Raw genomic sequence first — 15,901 nt, 5'->3', positions numbered from 1 at the left:
ATTTTCAAGGGAATGTGCTCGAGTTATAGACCTAAGCAAAATTTGGTTTTATCCAAATTCTTTATCTCGAATTCCGTCTTTAGATGATCATGTGCTTCATCGATATCTTGTTCATTGCCAATAATGTTTATGTCATCAACATATACAGAGATAATACAAAATTATGTCAAGGATTTCTTGATGAACACGCATGGACAATCACATTATTTGAGTAATATTTCTGCAGAAGGAACTCATTAAGTCGGTTGTACCACATTCGTCCCGACTGCTTTAAGCCATATAGTGACTTACTAAGCTTTACATAATATATGTTGCAATTTGTGTTTGGATTCGGAATTTGGATTCCAAGGGGAACCTTCATGTATATGTCCGAATCAAGTGACCCATATAAATATGCGGTTATTACATCTATCAACTGCATAAATAGATGATTTTGAACTGCCAATGAAATAAGATATCGGAATGTAATTTCACTTATGATTAGAGAATACGTTTCATTGAAATCAATGATGGGTCTCTGCGTGAACCATTGTGTTACAAGCCTTACTTTGTATCTCACCACCTCATTGTTCTCATTCCTTTTTCGGATGAAAACCCATTTGAATCCCACAGGAAAGACATTTGGAGATGTAGGTATTACTTTTGTGAATACCTCTCTTTTTATGAGCGAGACTATATCTGCTTGGATTGCATCTTTCCATTGAGTCCAGTTTGAGCGTTGTTTTCATTTTGCCATGACCTTGGGATCTGAATTATTTTAGAGGTCGTTTGCAATCATAGTGGAGAAGTATGTGTCCATAATTGTAATCTTTCAGTTATATAATTCTCTAGAATCTAAATAGTTAGTGGAAATCTCTTGTATCCTTGGTGACTGTTCGTCATTTCCTAATACAATTGAGTCAGGATATTTCGATGTCCCAGCATCATTAATTAAGTGCACTATTGAGTTAGGTTGTGGATACTACCCATTGGATGTCTGTCAGCTTGAGGTTGACTTGCACTTACTGTTTCAGAGGGTTTTTTCTCTGTTTTCTTTGGCGCTGGTAAGAAGTTGTATTTTCCTTTGTAGCCGTACTTCCATTCCTCTTATTTTAAATAGGAAGTTAGAGTGTTTTTTATGGTTACCTCCACTTTTTTGGTATATTTTTGGTAAGATTATAAGATTTTGTGATATATTTATAATCAGTAAATATATCTAGCAGGTTATTTGCAATATATTACAAATTGATGATTTTTTAAACTCAAAGTTCAAATTCTTAAATATACGTAAATCTAAAATGAAAATACCTTGAAAATCTCTCCCCAATACCGAGCGGAGGCCGCGGAGCAGGAGCGCTGCAGCCATCGCGTCCGCGGCGGCTGAAGGGTGGCTCGTGATATTTTTTGGGGATAAATGCAAAAACCCCCACAAAAGTCACTTGGATTTTGACTTCCCCCCCAAAAGTTATTTTGTTGAAAAAAAACCCCAAAGGTTTGATTTTGTTGCAAAAACACCCCCAAAAATTCAAAAAAAATTAAAAAAAAATCACAAAAAATTCTAAAAAAAACTAGAAACAATGATAAGACCTTTTGTGAAATTTGTTTTCAAAAATAATATCCTTTGCATCATATTTCATGGAGAGTAAGTTTGAAAAAAAGAAAAACGTGCAACTCATTTATTAATTCGAGTTAAATGCATAGTTAATTATTTACTAATCCAAAAATCATGAAACAAAAATTTTTAGTCTTCTTACATGATCCTCTATCTTGTAAAAATACATGAAATCTTGAAATAGTTATTGTAACGTGCAGGATTGAGTAAATGTGTTGCAGATAGATTAATTCATAACTAATCCATAACACCCCAAAATTAGTGAAACCACTTTTATTAGTTTACTTAAATAATTATTTGTGTAGAAAAAATAATGGTAGACATGAAAAAGTTAAAATAACATGAGTTAATAAATGAGCTGCACATTTTTCTTTTTTTTTCTAAACTTCCTCTCCATGAAATATGATGCAAAGGATATTATTTTTGAAAAAAAATTTCACATCAGGTCTTAGAATTGTCTCTAGTTTTTTTTAGAATTTTTTTATTTTTTTGAATTTTTAGGGGGTTTTTTTCAACAAAGTCAAACTTTTGGGGGGTTTTCAACAAAATAATTTTAAAGGGGAAAGTCAAAATTCAAGTGACTTTTGGGGGGTTTTGCAGTTTTCCCTATTTTTTGCGCGGTCAGGCAAAAGCCCACGCGCTGCTGCAGCTCGAGGGTTTTAGGCAGCATACGTAAGCACAAGGCCCACACGACCCGGTAGGCCGATACTTCTTGAGCTGGGCTTTCTTCCAGACGAGGCTCTCCCTCTCTGCCCACACCATCTCCCGCAGACCGCAGACTCTACTTGCTCCGGCACCGCTCTCTTCCGTTGCAGTTGCGACCGATGCTACCGCGATGGCTCGCCGTGGCCGCGCGTCGGCGAGCACGGCCGGCCTGGGGGCGCGCGCACGCTCTCTCGTACGCTAGGGTGGTGGACGCGGCGGCTCGGGACGGCGAGCTCCGGGTGTTCGTGGTCGCAGGCGAGGTCTCAGGCGACTCGCTCGCTTCACGGCTCATGGCGTCCCTCAGGGCGCTCTCCCCTGTTCCCGTCCGCTTCGCTGGCGTTGGCGGGTGTGTTCTCCCTCCCCATTCTCCCTGCTTTTGGTTGTTCCGTTCCTCGTGCTAATAGTCCTGAACCACCCAGAGTTGGTTTCAACGTTTGTTCGAGGTTTGATTTGTCATTTCAATGTCCATAAGTGCAATACACGCTTACGTATTGTTCGGTTTCGGCATATAATTGCAGCTATGATATGGTGGTTGCTATGTAAGATTTGCTCATACGATCCGGGTAATTGGAGTTGAAGTAACTTAAAAGGGTGATTTAGTTTTTGGATCGCTTATTTATTTTCTTCAGAAAGCATCTCAGTATTCACATTGTATTGTCATAGAATTAGATTCCATCCATATACATTTGGCACATCCAAATATGTTGAGGTAAAGGAAAGGGGCAGCCTAAGAGGTGTACAGCATTATAATCAAGTATTAGGGACATGTACCTTGATTGTTTTCATTCTTGTTAATTGTTATACTTGTGCGTGGTGCTGCTTTAGACAGTGGTTCTATTATGTTTAGCACATAGAAGAAATAAGGATCAGACCACCACACTTTCTGATTCTAGTCAAGTTGTGAATTCTCGGTATACATAAGAATAGATTGGAGGGGATGGAGAGAAAAGAAAAGGATGCGGGGTGCAAACGGTTGTCTTATCTGATCCCTCACTTGAGTAAAGTGAATAGTCCTCCTCAGTTCATGTATCATTTTCTTCTCTCCAGAAGAGGATAGGAATGACTGACGGACATTAGAATTACAGCATAAGTAAATCTAACAAAGATAACATCAGGCTTGCTTTCTTTCCGTCTCCTCCTTTTTGTCTCCATCAGAAGAAAGATCTGTTGTTGTTGAGTTGCCACCATTCTTCAGTTGTCTAATCTCATTTATGTACACAAACTTCCTAATTAAATTCCAGTGGGTCATCTTTTGCAATCAGGTGTTTTCTGTGTTCTCTTTATTCGAAGGCAAAGAGTAAAATTTTAATGTGCTCAACATACTCAAGTAATGATTTGTTCAGCACTATTGCATTATTTTACACTTTTACTTTTCCATCTTCAGTTTGATCCAAACCCTGTTTCAAGTTGGACCTTGGATCCCATCATTTTATTGCATATCTGGTCTTTCATTTCCTTCACCGTTGAATCTACTCTTTCATCAATGTAGTGAATTAATGTGCAAGGAAGGCTTGCAATCACTTTTTCCCATGGAAGAAATTGCCATAATGGGTTTGTGGGAGCTGCTGCCACACATATATAGTGTCAAGGTGCAGCATTGTTTTGTCTCATGATTTGCTTTATGTTCATACAATGCACTTGTTTGTTTATTATACTTAAATTTAGTTTTGCAGATGAAAATTGAGGATACTGTAGATGCTGCTATATCATTTCGGCCTCACGCTGTGGTTACTGTTGATTCAAAGGGATTCTCGTTTCGCTTGTTGAGGCAATTGAAATGTAAGATGGAAGGAATTTTCTTTATTTATTCACGAGCATATATGGTAAAAGTATTTCTGTTGTCTAGGCAGATGGAATCAAAAGGTTCTAAGTCCTCTACATGTCCATTATGTTGCACCGTCATTCTGGGCCTGGAAAGGAGGTGAAAGCAGGCTCCCGAAGTTACATAATTTCGTGGACCACATGTTGTGCATTCTTCCATTTGAGGATGAAATATGCAGATTAAATGGGTTGCCTGCTACTTATGTGGGCCATCCCTTATTGGATGATGCTATTTTCTTAAACATGGTAGGGACCTGTGTGGCTTTGTTTCAGCATCTATATCATTAACTAAAGATTTTGTTTTCGAATGCCTCATTCATCTTTTCCCCACACTGTTTTTGTGTCTTCTCTTTCCATGTTCCGCCTTAAGATTTGCTTGCATAAAGACCTTGTATTAATCCACAAATATCACATCTACAGTATATGAATGACAAATTGAAGCGGTAGTGAAATTTTGATTTAAAGAGGAGAGCACAGGACCGGGGTTGATTGTGTAGGTATCTTTGTGGCAAATTTACATGTCCCTGAACCAATTCATAGTGGTAGTGCCAAGGCATATTCTCATCATTTTGTGAAGTGGTCATTTTAGGATGGACAATTTATACGTGCAAGCACTATGTCACTTCACAATATTAGAGTTATCTACTCTGTTCAGAGAAATGCTGATACATAAGAAGTACTATTGTGTTTCTTGTCTTTTAGAAGTGGTTAAAATATTTTAGTGAAAACTCGCCCTCTCGATATGGTAACTGAAAATGTTCATATCGTTTAGTTCAATTGTTATGACTTGTCCATTTTAGTTTATAGGTCTGTTTGACACCTGGGATTACTAACTTGGGTAGGACAACCAAAGGCAATTCAATGGCTTTAAAGGGACTTACAATTTAGCTCTTTTTGTCTGGGAATTTTTTTAGGAACCAGAATTGTCTGCTGACAAGTCTAAGCTTAGAAGAAGCAGTGAAGCTTTCCGACTGGAGCATGGGTTGTCCCCAGGTAATCATATACATCATTCTTTGGGGCGCTTCTTTTTATGTGCACATGGCTACATCCTAGATCGCTAGTCCCAATGCTTGCCTTCTGTTTTGTGTTTTTCTGCCCACATTTATCAGATTTGTGAATTATATATTCGCTTTCTGAAATTTTCTTTGGAACTAAACAGTAGATACCGTTTTCCAACAACTAATCTGAAGATTGATGTCTGCTGATGATGCAGTTTCAAGTCTGCAAACTACTCTTGCAGTTTCTAGGTGCCACTTAATCACATGCACACTTACTATGAACTGTTAAGTGCTAGGCTGCAAGTATGCATCCATTTGGTTGATACTGTAGTTTGAATAATTCAAGTAAAAATCATGTCTGTTGCATTAGGAATTAGGATTAATACAATTCAAGTAAATTTCTTCTGTTGCATCAGTCATTGCGAAGTGCTCTATTTTTTTAGTCAGTTACAAATAATTTGTATGGTACTATAGTCAAATCAGCTTTGAGATCAATGGGGTGTAAAGCAAATGAATACCAAAATGTTTTGGGCTTGCATGGCGACATCTTTTCTTGTGGATCACATATATCTTAATTTTAACCCGCATTAGTAGTGAAACATATAGCTAAATCTGTAAAGATATTTTTTTATGCCATCAGGGAGGCTACATTTATTGTTGCTATTGTGGATGAGGAGATGATGATAGTCAACTATATGTTCCACATATGATCAACATGATACGCAAATTCTTATATTTATGCAATGCAAGACCATCAAATTTATGTGTGCATCAATAACGGTTGATAGCAAGACATTGCACATTCACCTCTCTAGAATTGTGTGAATGCATTGATGCATTGGATTATTGTGTTATCAATACATATTCAGTTTCTAATGAGAAATACACCTTTGCTAGATGCCACAATCATAACCATGCTGCCTGGAAGCAGGATGCAGGAGGTAGTTCGAATGCTTCCAATCTTCTTGCATAGTGTGGAACACTTAAGATGTAGATTTAATGAACTGTCACTAGTCATCCCAGTTGCTCCACATCGAGATGTGAGGACCTATGTTGAAAAAGTAGTCCAGTCAGGGCTGTTTCCAGTGGTGTTAATACCCGGGGGATCGCTTAAAGAAAGATATGACGCATTCAGTGTAAGCTCGCTTCTCTTTCTATGTTACATGAATCTAATTATCAAGCATGTCATGGATCAGACTGTACAGAAAAAATCCCGGTGTTCAATCTTAGTTTTCCAGACAAATATTTTTATTCCTTTGTAGTAATGTTAAGGCACATCTGACGACGAACGGGTGAGCTGATCAGCCGAGCTTGAATCTCAGGAACACATAACCACACAATGGGCACAGAGAACTATATGAACCTGTGGCAGTTCCCTACTGGAAGGGCACATGCCCATCGTTGTCAATTGTTGTCAGCGACTAGATTAGGCATCGTTGGAGGGCTGGTTATTGTCAGTGAGCCGCTCAGCATTTTGTTGTTCAATCTGACGTTATAGTTCACAATATACACTTGCACGCGCGCATGGGTGCATATGGACAAAAGGCGCCACATATTATCCTGAATCTTGGCCTGCTGAGGTAGACAGGTGTCTCCTATCACAACCAATTAAATGATTGGTTTGTTACATTGTGACACATTCATGATTCAAAGATATACATGCTGCCCTCAAGTAGGAGCTCGTGGTCCCCAACCAACGAGTGTTAGTTCGGGCCTACTTGAGTTATGTATCAAGCCCACATCTTGGTTTACTATGAATTGTTTGATCCCCATTAGCATATGTTACATCTTAAGCTAACTTGTATTAGCCAAGAGTGCTAAATGCAAAATATCTATGGCATGATTAATCTTTAGGGCTCTAACTTTTAGCAGCCCAATTCTGCTTGGGCTAGAAGTCATCAAACAACTTTGTTGTTGCAACTTTCAGCACTAATGTGAGTGAACTAAGAAAGTGATGCTTCATTTTGCAGGCTAGTAGTGCAGCACTATGTACTTCGGGAACAGCTGTTATGGAACTAATGCTAGCTAAACTACCCTGTGTAGTAGCATACAAAGCTCATTTCATCACAGAATGCTTTATCCACCTGAGAAAAAAGATAAATTATATTTCTCTGCCCAACATTCTCTTGAATTCTCCCGTGGTGCCTGAGATCCTTTTCCACTCCTGTACAGCTAAAAACTTGGCTGCAAAACTAAGGTAATTTGTTTATAGTCTAGACCTGTTTTCAGAGATACGAAGGCAGCTTCTAATTATTCCAAATAATCGCAATCAAGTCTCAACTAAATTGCTAAGTCGAGCTCCTGAACTTCTTGACAATGTTCAAATTGACCCTTTTGTCAGTCAGCTGCTAGAGGAAATACATGTTGTTCTCAAGGAATACAAGATTAACTAGATACTATTAGACTTTAGTGAACAAGAATTTCTGGTAGTTCAAAAATTGATTCTGTACCCATTCCACATCCAGATTATGTAACATCCAAATAACATCATACTTGCAAATACCAGTTGATATATACATGTTCTTCGAAATTTAAATTTTTAAATAATGCAAGTCTGCTGGTAGAAACTAACTTAGGTCTCTACAACATTATGGTCATAGTCAGCATTTAGTCTGATATGGTTGTTGATTATGGGAAGGGGGTAGCAGATAGATAGATGAGTTCCCCCTCTCTCAGAGGCTCTGAACCTTCTTTCTATCTATTTTCTAAATTTCCTACAATGGGTGTTATGCCCTCCTTTATATAGGAGCGGCCCTAACTAACAAATCTTATCTCCTAACAATCTTATCTCTAACTAATCCCTAATCTAACTCGGCGCTACAGTAATTCCAGCCCAAACAGGCCCAAGGCTTAGCCCATAACATCACACCACCCCTCCAAGACAGCTCGTCCTCGAGCTGTGGTGGTGGCCCGAACTCTTGGCGTGGCCATGAGAACACGAAGGATGTCAGTAGCAGCAAACACGGAGGATCGCTTGTGATGACGATGCCATGTTGTGCAGGAAGGAATTAACCAAGCCAGAAGAAACAACCACAAACACAACAACCTTCTTGACGATGACATCATTGCGAATGGTGTAATCAAGCTACATAAAGCACCATCGTTGGCCTTCCTGCCACGGAATGCGAAGGCATGATGACGACGAGATCTCCTAGCATGTAGCCGTTGCATCCCACACCTCCGGAAGCCGAACACCCGGTGGTAGTGTTGACATTAAAGCTTCGGTAGGCGTTGTTGGGCGGCGTCGGTTCGTGACTCGGCGGAAAGGCAGCCCAACGCGACAAGCTTGAAGCAGCCAGCGCGACGAGCGAGGTCCAGCGGGACGGCATGCGAAGACTCGGTGGAGTTGCGTGACGGAGGAGCTGCGGTCTCCACGTGGATCATTCGGCGGTCGGTTGGAGAGGCAGCCTAGCGGAACAAGAGGCGGCGCCGGCAGATGAGCGGCGGCAGGCAGGCAGTGCCACAGATCCGCGCCGGGCCGCGTGGACACCGTGCGGCGCAGGGACGTCGTCCTCCACCGATTGCTGGATCCGGCGGGCGGCGTCGTAGTGCGGAGAGGCCGGGCAGCGGAGCAGCCCGTGCAGATGGGAAGTCGTGCGGACGAAGGAGTTTCGATGGCGCGCAGGCATGGTCGACCGTGCGAGGAGTGTAGGCCGGTGCCGATCGGTGTGAAGAAACCGAGCGAAGCCGGGAGGCTGGGCGGTCTTGTGAGGCAGAGGTCGTGTGAGCAGGGAGGAAGGACGGGCCAAGAGGCGGCTCGGCCCTGGAGACGTCCGTCGGGTGTCAGAATCGGGCGGATCTGCGCGAAATCGAGCGAATCTGCACTAGAAAGCCATTCGGCTCCGGGCAGCGAAAATGTCACCAAGGCCAGCAGATCCAAGCTGGAGCGACAGGGCAGTCAGAGAGGTCGGCGGTTTGCTCCTCGTGGAAAAAATCGCCGAGGTCCACCTCATATTCCGCCACCATTTGCTTCGCTTGGAAGAAGAAATCATCAAGGTCGAGTTCCACTTCATAGTCCTCCCCTTTTTGCGTCGGGTCGTAGTAGTTGCCGAGGAACTCCTCGTAGGTCTGGAAGAACTTCATGGGTGCGGCATCCATGATGGTGGTGTTGACAAAAATGAGATGATAGCAGCAGCAATGGTGTCGCTACATTAGCACGATGCTACAGTGACGTGCAGGACAGCAGCATCGGTGTAGCGATGGTTGTAGGTGCAGGATCAAAGGGCTCTAATATCAAATGATATGGTTGTTGATTATGCGAAGGGGATAGCAAATAGATAGATGAGTTCGCCCTCTCTCTTGAGGCTCTGAACCTTCTTTCTATCTATTTTTCTGCTTGCTTACAATGGGTGCTACGCCCTCCTTTATATAGGAGCGGCCCTAACTAATCAATTTTATCTCCTAACAATCTTATCTCTAACTAATCCCTAATCTAACTCGGCGCTGCAGTAATTCCAGCCCAAACACGCCCAAGGCTCAGCCCATAACATAGTCATGCTTTCAGGCAATGTACTTAGTGCTTGATTGATGGTAGCCAGTAGAGAACAGTTCGTAAGATCTACAATTAAGGGGCTCAACCTGGTCTTGAGGGTTGCTTCTCATATTACATTGCTTTCCTTTATGCACCCCCGGTCTTCTTTAGAGCACCATATTGTTATAGCACAATATGAATGTGGGGGATGTGTTCTGCAGTTCTGTGCTATGCAATTGTACTCCCCCCCCCCCATAATACCAGTTGTTATAGGATCATGAATATATAGTTGTTGTTACATTTTTTTGTTTTATTCCTCTTGAGTTCCATCAGATATTGCGTCGTTAGTAGTAATTTAGTGGTCTTACTTCCTAGCCTACTTGATGAGCTAGGACTTGTTGCTCTGCTTTTATTAGCTTAGCTGTCAAAGGCAACCATTGGATAGACGAACTGTTATCGCCTCTTGGCTCTCTGGCAAATGACCACAGTTTGAATCCCGCCAACCCCAGGTTGGGTTGGATATGTATTTTGTGTTTTTCAATGTGATTCTTTGGGATTTGAACTTGTCTCCAGTTGTTTGTGAACCTTAAGGATTACTAAACTAGCCAATCATCCCACTCAAAAGAAAAAGGAATTAAAGACCTAGTTGCTAGGATTGTTGATGAAATCTTCAATCTTTTCTATGGTACACTTGCTATTTCTTTTGGCCCTTTATTAGGTTATATTTTCTACTCTGATTAAAAAAAAGTAGCATGTCACTTGAGCATTGAGCAAGCGATGTGTCAAAGGAATTGAAGGTTATGACGAGATGATCGCATTAATCAAAGTCAAGCTGTATTTTCAAACTAGAAATATTCATAAAATTTGACAGTGATATAGTTATAGGATATGGAGGGTAGTACATAGTTTGAAGAGAACATAACAATGGATTTGGTGTTTATGAAATAATGGTATCATGTTTGAAAAGAAATGCTATTTGGAGTAATTCTTGTTTCCTTTTTAGTGGAAGTCGAAATTATTTCCTTAAAGCCGCAACTTTTCTAGATAAGTGGCATGCAAGAGGAACTAACAGGTCTTTGCCCTAATGCTCGCCATTTGTGGTGTGTAATTGGAAGTAGCTGAGTATGCTATTAAAAAAGAAATAACAGAGTTCCAACAGTGAATAACTGATCAGGTTTTGTGTATGAATGAATACAGATACAGTAACTTTTCATTGATAATATTAGCATCTGTGTAACCTATAGCTGTGCCAATATCTTGTTTATATAGATACATTTGGGGGTCTCATTTCCCTGTTAGTTAACTGCTAGTTACTCCACTGGCCTCTGTTATGTTTTCCTAGGTGACATTCCATTTCCATTTTGAGCTATATTATGTCTGGATTTGACATTGTAAATTGTACCTCATCGTATTTATCCCATTTTGATTGAACCAGCGAGGTTATTTCTAATGATGAAGTTCGTCAGCTGCAAGTTGAGTCAGCTGACCAAGTATTCAAGGTTCTCTACGAGCCTATCAAGAAACGAGGTAATTTATTCATGGAAGAGTTGGGCAATGCAAGCTTGTCAACAAATGTCTACTCCCCTAGCATGATTGCAGCATTAACAGTGCTTTATACGGATAAACATCAACATACAGTGTTCTGGAATTGAGTGGTATAGTCTATTTTTTGTTTTGCAAAGTGGTCTTCGACGAATCATATTGACTGCCATTGATCCACAATTGGAGGAGCAAGCAATTTCTTAGGTAAAAGCATTCAGTTCCGAAGTCTTGCAGGGATCAGGTCAACACCACATTATCATTATAGATTCCGGGCATGTGTTCTAGTGGGGTAAGTGCGAGTCTGGGTCATCTTGTTGGCGCAGACTCTTCCGTGTTTAGAATTTCCTGAAGGGAACAGGGAGTTAGGAAGCATTGCTGAAAGGAACCGTGGGACCTGGTAACTATTAATGAAGTACGAAGATATTGCTGCATTTGTTCAGGTTCTGCGATTGCAAGGCTGCCTGTTTGGTAATTTGGCTGCTGCTGCTTTAGGGAAGGATTGAGGAGTTGTCACTCTATTCAATATTTCTGCTCGATGCCGCAGCTTCTGATGAACATGTGAACATGTGCTGATGAATGGACTGTTAAATCCCCAAAAATCCCTACGAAATTTTGGCGATGATTCCTGATGTACTAGTAATAGTTTGCATGTCTTGTATCAGTTCATTTTGTGGCTGATGAACGCTAGACGTTTTTTTGTTTTGTTTTGGAAATGGATCGACGCACTGGTTGGACTCTAATTTCATGTCAAAGTGGGTGAAGCGTGGATTCCCACGTTGCCGGTGGTAACGTCACGCCTGAGCTCACGCAGAGGGTGGGCCATGAGACGGCGAATGTTCGGTGGAAAATATTTTGAATTCTTGCTGTTAGTTTACAAGACGCAAGGGCTATGTCGGCAGTGGGCTCCATCGGCTAACATCTGTTGCTTTTAGAGTAGATTTTATGGCGAATGTTCCATGGAAAATATTTCGAAATCTTCTCGTTAGTTTACAAGTTGCCAGCTTTTTGCTGGCAGTGGACTCCATCGGGCAATATCTTTTGCTTTTCTAGATTTTCTTTGCCTGCCAAGTTCCAGATGGACACGGTCTTCTCGAGCCTCCAGGTAACGTGTTTCTTTCTTCTTCGACGCACTAAATTATCCCTGAGCGAACCTTCATGAGTTCCTACTGTTGCAACTCTTTATTGAGCTCTTGTTGAACAAGTTATCATGCGTGGTTGGCTAGCAATGGCCCTCTCGGAATCAGATTTCCTGAAATCTTGGTAAGGAACGCTGCCATTTCGTAGTGACGGTTGACAGGTTCCATCCTCAACATTCGTTCACACCGAGAAATCTTTTATCAAACAAAATTTCCATGTTTTTACCTTAGCTTCCTGGATCTGTAACCTCAAAACTGATGATGTTCGTGTACGATTTTGGGGACTTTTGTAATTTTGCTACAGTTTTGAACAATTATTATATACTTGCTATTACAAAAACTGAAACTGTAAACTTGCCATTATAATCGGCTAGAACCTAGAAAACCTGTCACTAGAGTAACACCTTTAACTAACACTGTTTGACAGGGTTTTTTAACATAACATTGGACAGTAATACTCTGAATACATTGCAACACAGTCAACACACATTATCATCATTTCAACGCAGCAAAAATATCGTTTGGATGCAACATTTTGACAGGGTTTTCACATTACATTTTTTAGCCTGACGCCGGTACAAGTAGCAAAATATGACATATATTATACAATCTGGGCATTCACATCATCACAACACAAGTAGCAAAATAGGTCATAGATTGGCATCACAACACACGTAGCAAAATAGGCCACATGTTGGCATCATCACACCACAGCTAGTACCAAAATAGGTCACAGGATGACAAGTGATAGGAACATGTTCTTTTGGACACACATAAGGTGGGCTTGTTCTCACTAATCATACTTTCTTGGTAAAGAATGGACTTGCTGAAAAGCTTATAACGACACAATTCCAATAGATCTAGTCTCGACCATAGTTTTCTTGTAGCTTAGTCAGAGTCAATAAAATAAGGTGATGTGTCACTGTTGTGGACCTTGTTAAGGCTTGTAAGCGTGTCGCGGTCAGAGTTCAGGTTGTGTACGTCTCTCTCCATAGTTGCATAACCCTAAATCGATCTCCTCACATTCCCTATATATATATATATACAATAGCTGTCATAGTTTATACTCGAATTTTACGTAGATTATTTTGTTTAGATAGTTTCATCGCTTGTTCGGTTTGTGGAACTTCAACTCGAGTACTTCATTGGTAAATAGCAATATTCAGATTGCATTTACATGTTCTTACTTGTGTTCTTGATTCACTTTCAGGAAAAACCTTCTTGACGAGGTCAACCGTGCCTTGGCATAATTAATAATCATGGAGTAGTGGTGTAGTAGTTGTGAGGGTTCTCGATCTGTTCTGGTCAGAGCTTTTGGATTATCAACGTTGAAACTCCACCAATCGACTTATCATATTACCTTCGAAAGATCGGGCATACTCCCATCAACAAGAGCACATCATAATGCTCCATGAGACATCAAATTGAGGTAGGAACAAAACTTTTCTTCCCCCTCCCCTTCCCTCTTGGTAGCTTTGTTGTCAACACATTTACTATGCCACTACAACATTTGCATAAGTTGTGTTACAAGTGAGTATGAAAATGGTAGTCATGCTAGTTCACCTAGATGATCCACGAGTAGAGCTTTTCTTGGATATTGTCCTAGATGTTGAATCATGTGAAACGGATGGATCTTTGCTCCCTTGTTCTGTGGATGGAGTTGTTGATGAAGTTATTTTCCTGCATAAGGAATAATGTCAGTATTCAATTAAGTAATACATAACAATGACATAAAAATAATGAATATTATCTTTTGATAGTTATAGGTCCTCCCTGGCAGGTCTTTGCAAAGCGGCTCTTGTCACCGCACTTTGGGCATGTCATCTTCTTGCTAGAACCAGGCTCATCAGAAGCTTCTCGAAGTTCTTCCATAGGTGTCCCATGCACTCCTGATGCTCAGTAGTTGGATAAACGTCAATAATAGCTTCCTCTATGCCTTTCCCAACATCTATGCTAATGACTAACCTCGGGAAGAGTACGAATGACCCTCTTCAAGTTCTGCACAAACCATGTCCAACTCTCTTTGAACTCAACCTCTATCACGCTATATGCAGCAGGGAAAAGCCAATTGTTCCCATCAATTGCAACTGCAGTTGCCAACTGTCCTCTATGCTTCCCTTTCAAATGTGTTGAGTCCATAGCAATATAAGGCCTGCAACCATGTAGAAACCCACCAATGCAAGGTTTTAGAGCTATGAACAGCCTCCTAAAGCACACTTCCTCTACATGAATCTCTATGTCAATCTCTACAACACTTTTAGGTTGTGCCTTCAATAGGTCTTCTCTAAAAGTGGGCAGCAGTGAGCTCACTTCCCAAATAACTTCTCAATTGCCTTCTCTTTACCTCTCAAAACTTGCCATAACCTATTTTAAATTTGTACTTCTTTTCTAACTTCTTCTTCAGAGCACTTGGGCCTAGAGTTGGAGTCTCCTTCAACCACACCAAAATTCTTTCAGCAACCCAATTATTTGTTGTCATGATAGCTCCAGTCTTATTTATGGAACAACAATTATGGGCAAGCCTATTTACCTTAACATGCACACATAAAACTAAAATTAGCAACTAATATGCATCAAATTAACTAAGAAAGCAATATTATTTTGTTTACCTTACATCCATGATATTTCTTACATGTTGAGGCATGGAACCTCTATTTGCAACCTTGCTTTGCTTTCTTGCAGAAAGCTCTAAATCTTGTTGGATCATTTTTCTCAGTTTCAAAAGCATAGTCATGGATTATAGCATGGTGTGTAACAGCTCCTTCATCAATACATGGATTATCAACATCAAATGCAAAAACAAGTTCAAGGTCAGAGTCATCGCCATCATCTACTTCCTCATCAATCTCATCAATATCATGGTCAGAGTTAGAAGAGGACGCTATTGCATTGCTGTCATATCTGTTATCACTATGAACCTCCAAATGGATCACAATCTGGGAAAGCCTGCTCCTTGTCACCTTGAACTTCCTCATCGTCATTATTTGCCCTATGTTTGCCCTTTTCTTCACCTTTCTTTGCAACTTTCTTATATTTGGCCTTAATCTGTGATGTTATTTTATCGGCATTGGTGAGCTCTTGTGTTGGTTGGTTCTCTCAAGGTGAGTGGAGCTCTCTGGATGGAACATGCACTTAGGTTGGGTGGACTATGTAGCATCAGGATGGGTGGATTGTGTAGCATCAACCCATGGGTCACTAAAGAGTGGTGGAGTGCAAGGGATGACATTTTCAGTATGGTTCTTCCTCACTAATGGGTGGCACCTTCTTTTAGCTGAGAGATGTAAACATTGCAATGAACCACCAAAATCATGGATGATAGCATGTATGTGGACAAACCCTTCCTCATTGTTCTGATCATACCAATCTAGCAAAACTGCATTTGTAGTTATCTCTACTTCACCATGGGTTGAGGCATCCACCAATTTCCAAAAGGTGATGTACTGATTTGGCCCCCAATTGAAATTTTCACCTACATCGTCAAATAGCTCAAGCATTGAATACCTAACTCTTTCAGCATTCAGTTTCATTTTTTTCCCTTCACATATGCCTTTTTTCTTCTAGAACGGGTTATCCTCGAATTTCATTACTTAGGCACAACAAAATTACAAACCACCCCACCATTCAATTCTACAAATTT

The 15,901-nt window shown here is 40.7% G+C and overlaps 1 protein-coding gene across 3 annotated transcripts; it reads left to right on the top strand.

Moving 5' to 3' along the window:
* Nucleotides 1-2,328: 2,328 nt before the first annotated feature.
* LOC133908755 (probable lipid-A-disaccharide synthase, mitochondrial) lies at nt 2,329-12,209 on the top strand. 3 transcript variants are annotated; one of them, XM_062350904.1, is made up of 9 exons: nt 2,329-2,642; nt 3,786-3,885; nt 3,970-4,075; nt 4,143-4,363; nt 5,032-5,110; nt 6,013-6,251; nt 7,086-7,312; nt 11,022-11,113; nt 11,269-12,209. In XM_062350904.1, the coding sequence occupies exons 1-9, from the start codon at nt 2,416-2,418 to the stop codon at nt 11,289-11,291; spliced, it is 1,314 nt and encodes a 437-aa protein (XP_062206888.1). In that variant the 5' UTR covers nt 2,329-2,415; the 3' UTR covers nt 11,292-12,209. The 3 variants fall into 3 exon arrangements, with proteins under 3 accessions (XP_062206888.1, XP_062206887.1, XP_062206889.1); XM_062350903.1 differs by having other exon boundaries at nt 2,330-2,642; nt 11,022-12,207; XM_062350905.1 differs by having other exon boundaries at nt 2,626-2,642; nt 3,962-4,075; nt 11,022-12,206.
* The last annotated feature ends 3,692 nt before the right edge of the window (nt 12,210-15,901 follow it).

This window comes from Phragmites australis, chromosome 2 (genome assembly GCF_958298935.1).
Source record: "Phragmites australis chromosome 2, lpPhrAust1.1, whole genome shotgun sequence".
Taxonomy (NCBI): Eukaryota; Viridiplantae; Streptophyta; class Magnoliopsida; order Poales; family Poaceae; genus Phragmites; species Phragmites australis.
Note: the sequence above shows the minus strand (reverse complement) of the source record. Positions and strands in the feature narration are given on the sequence as shown.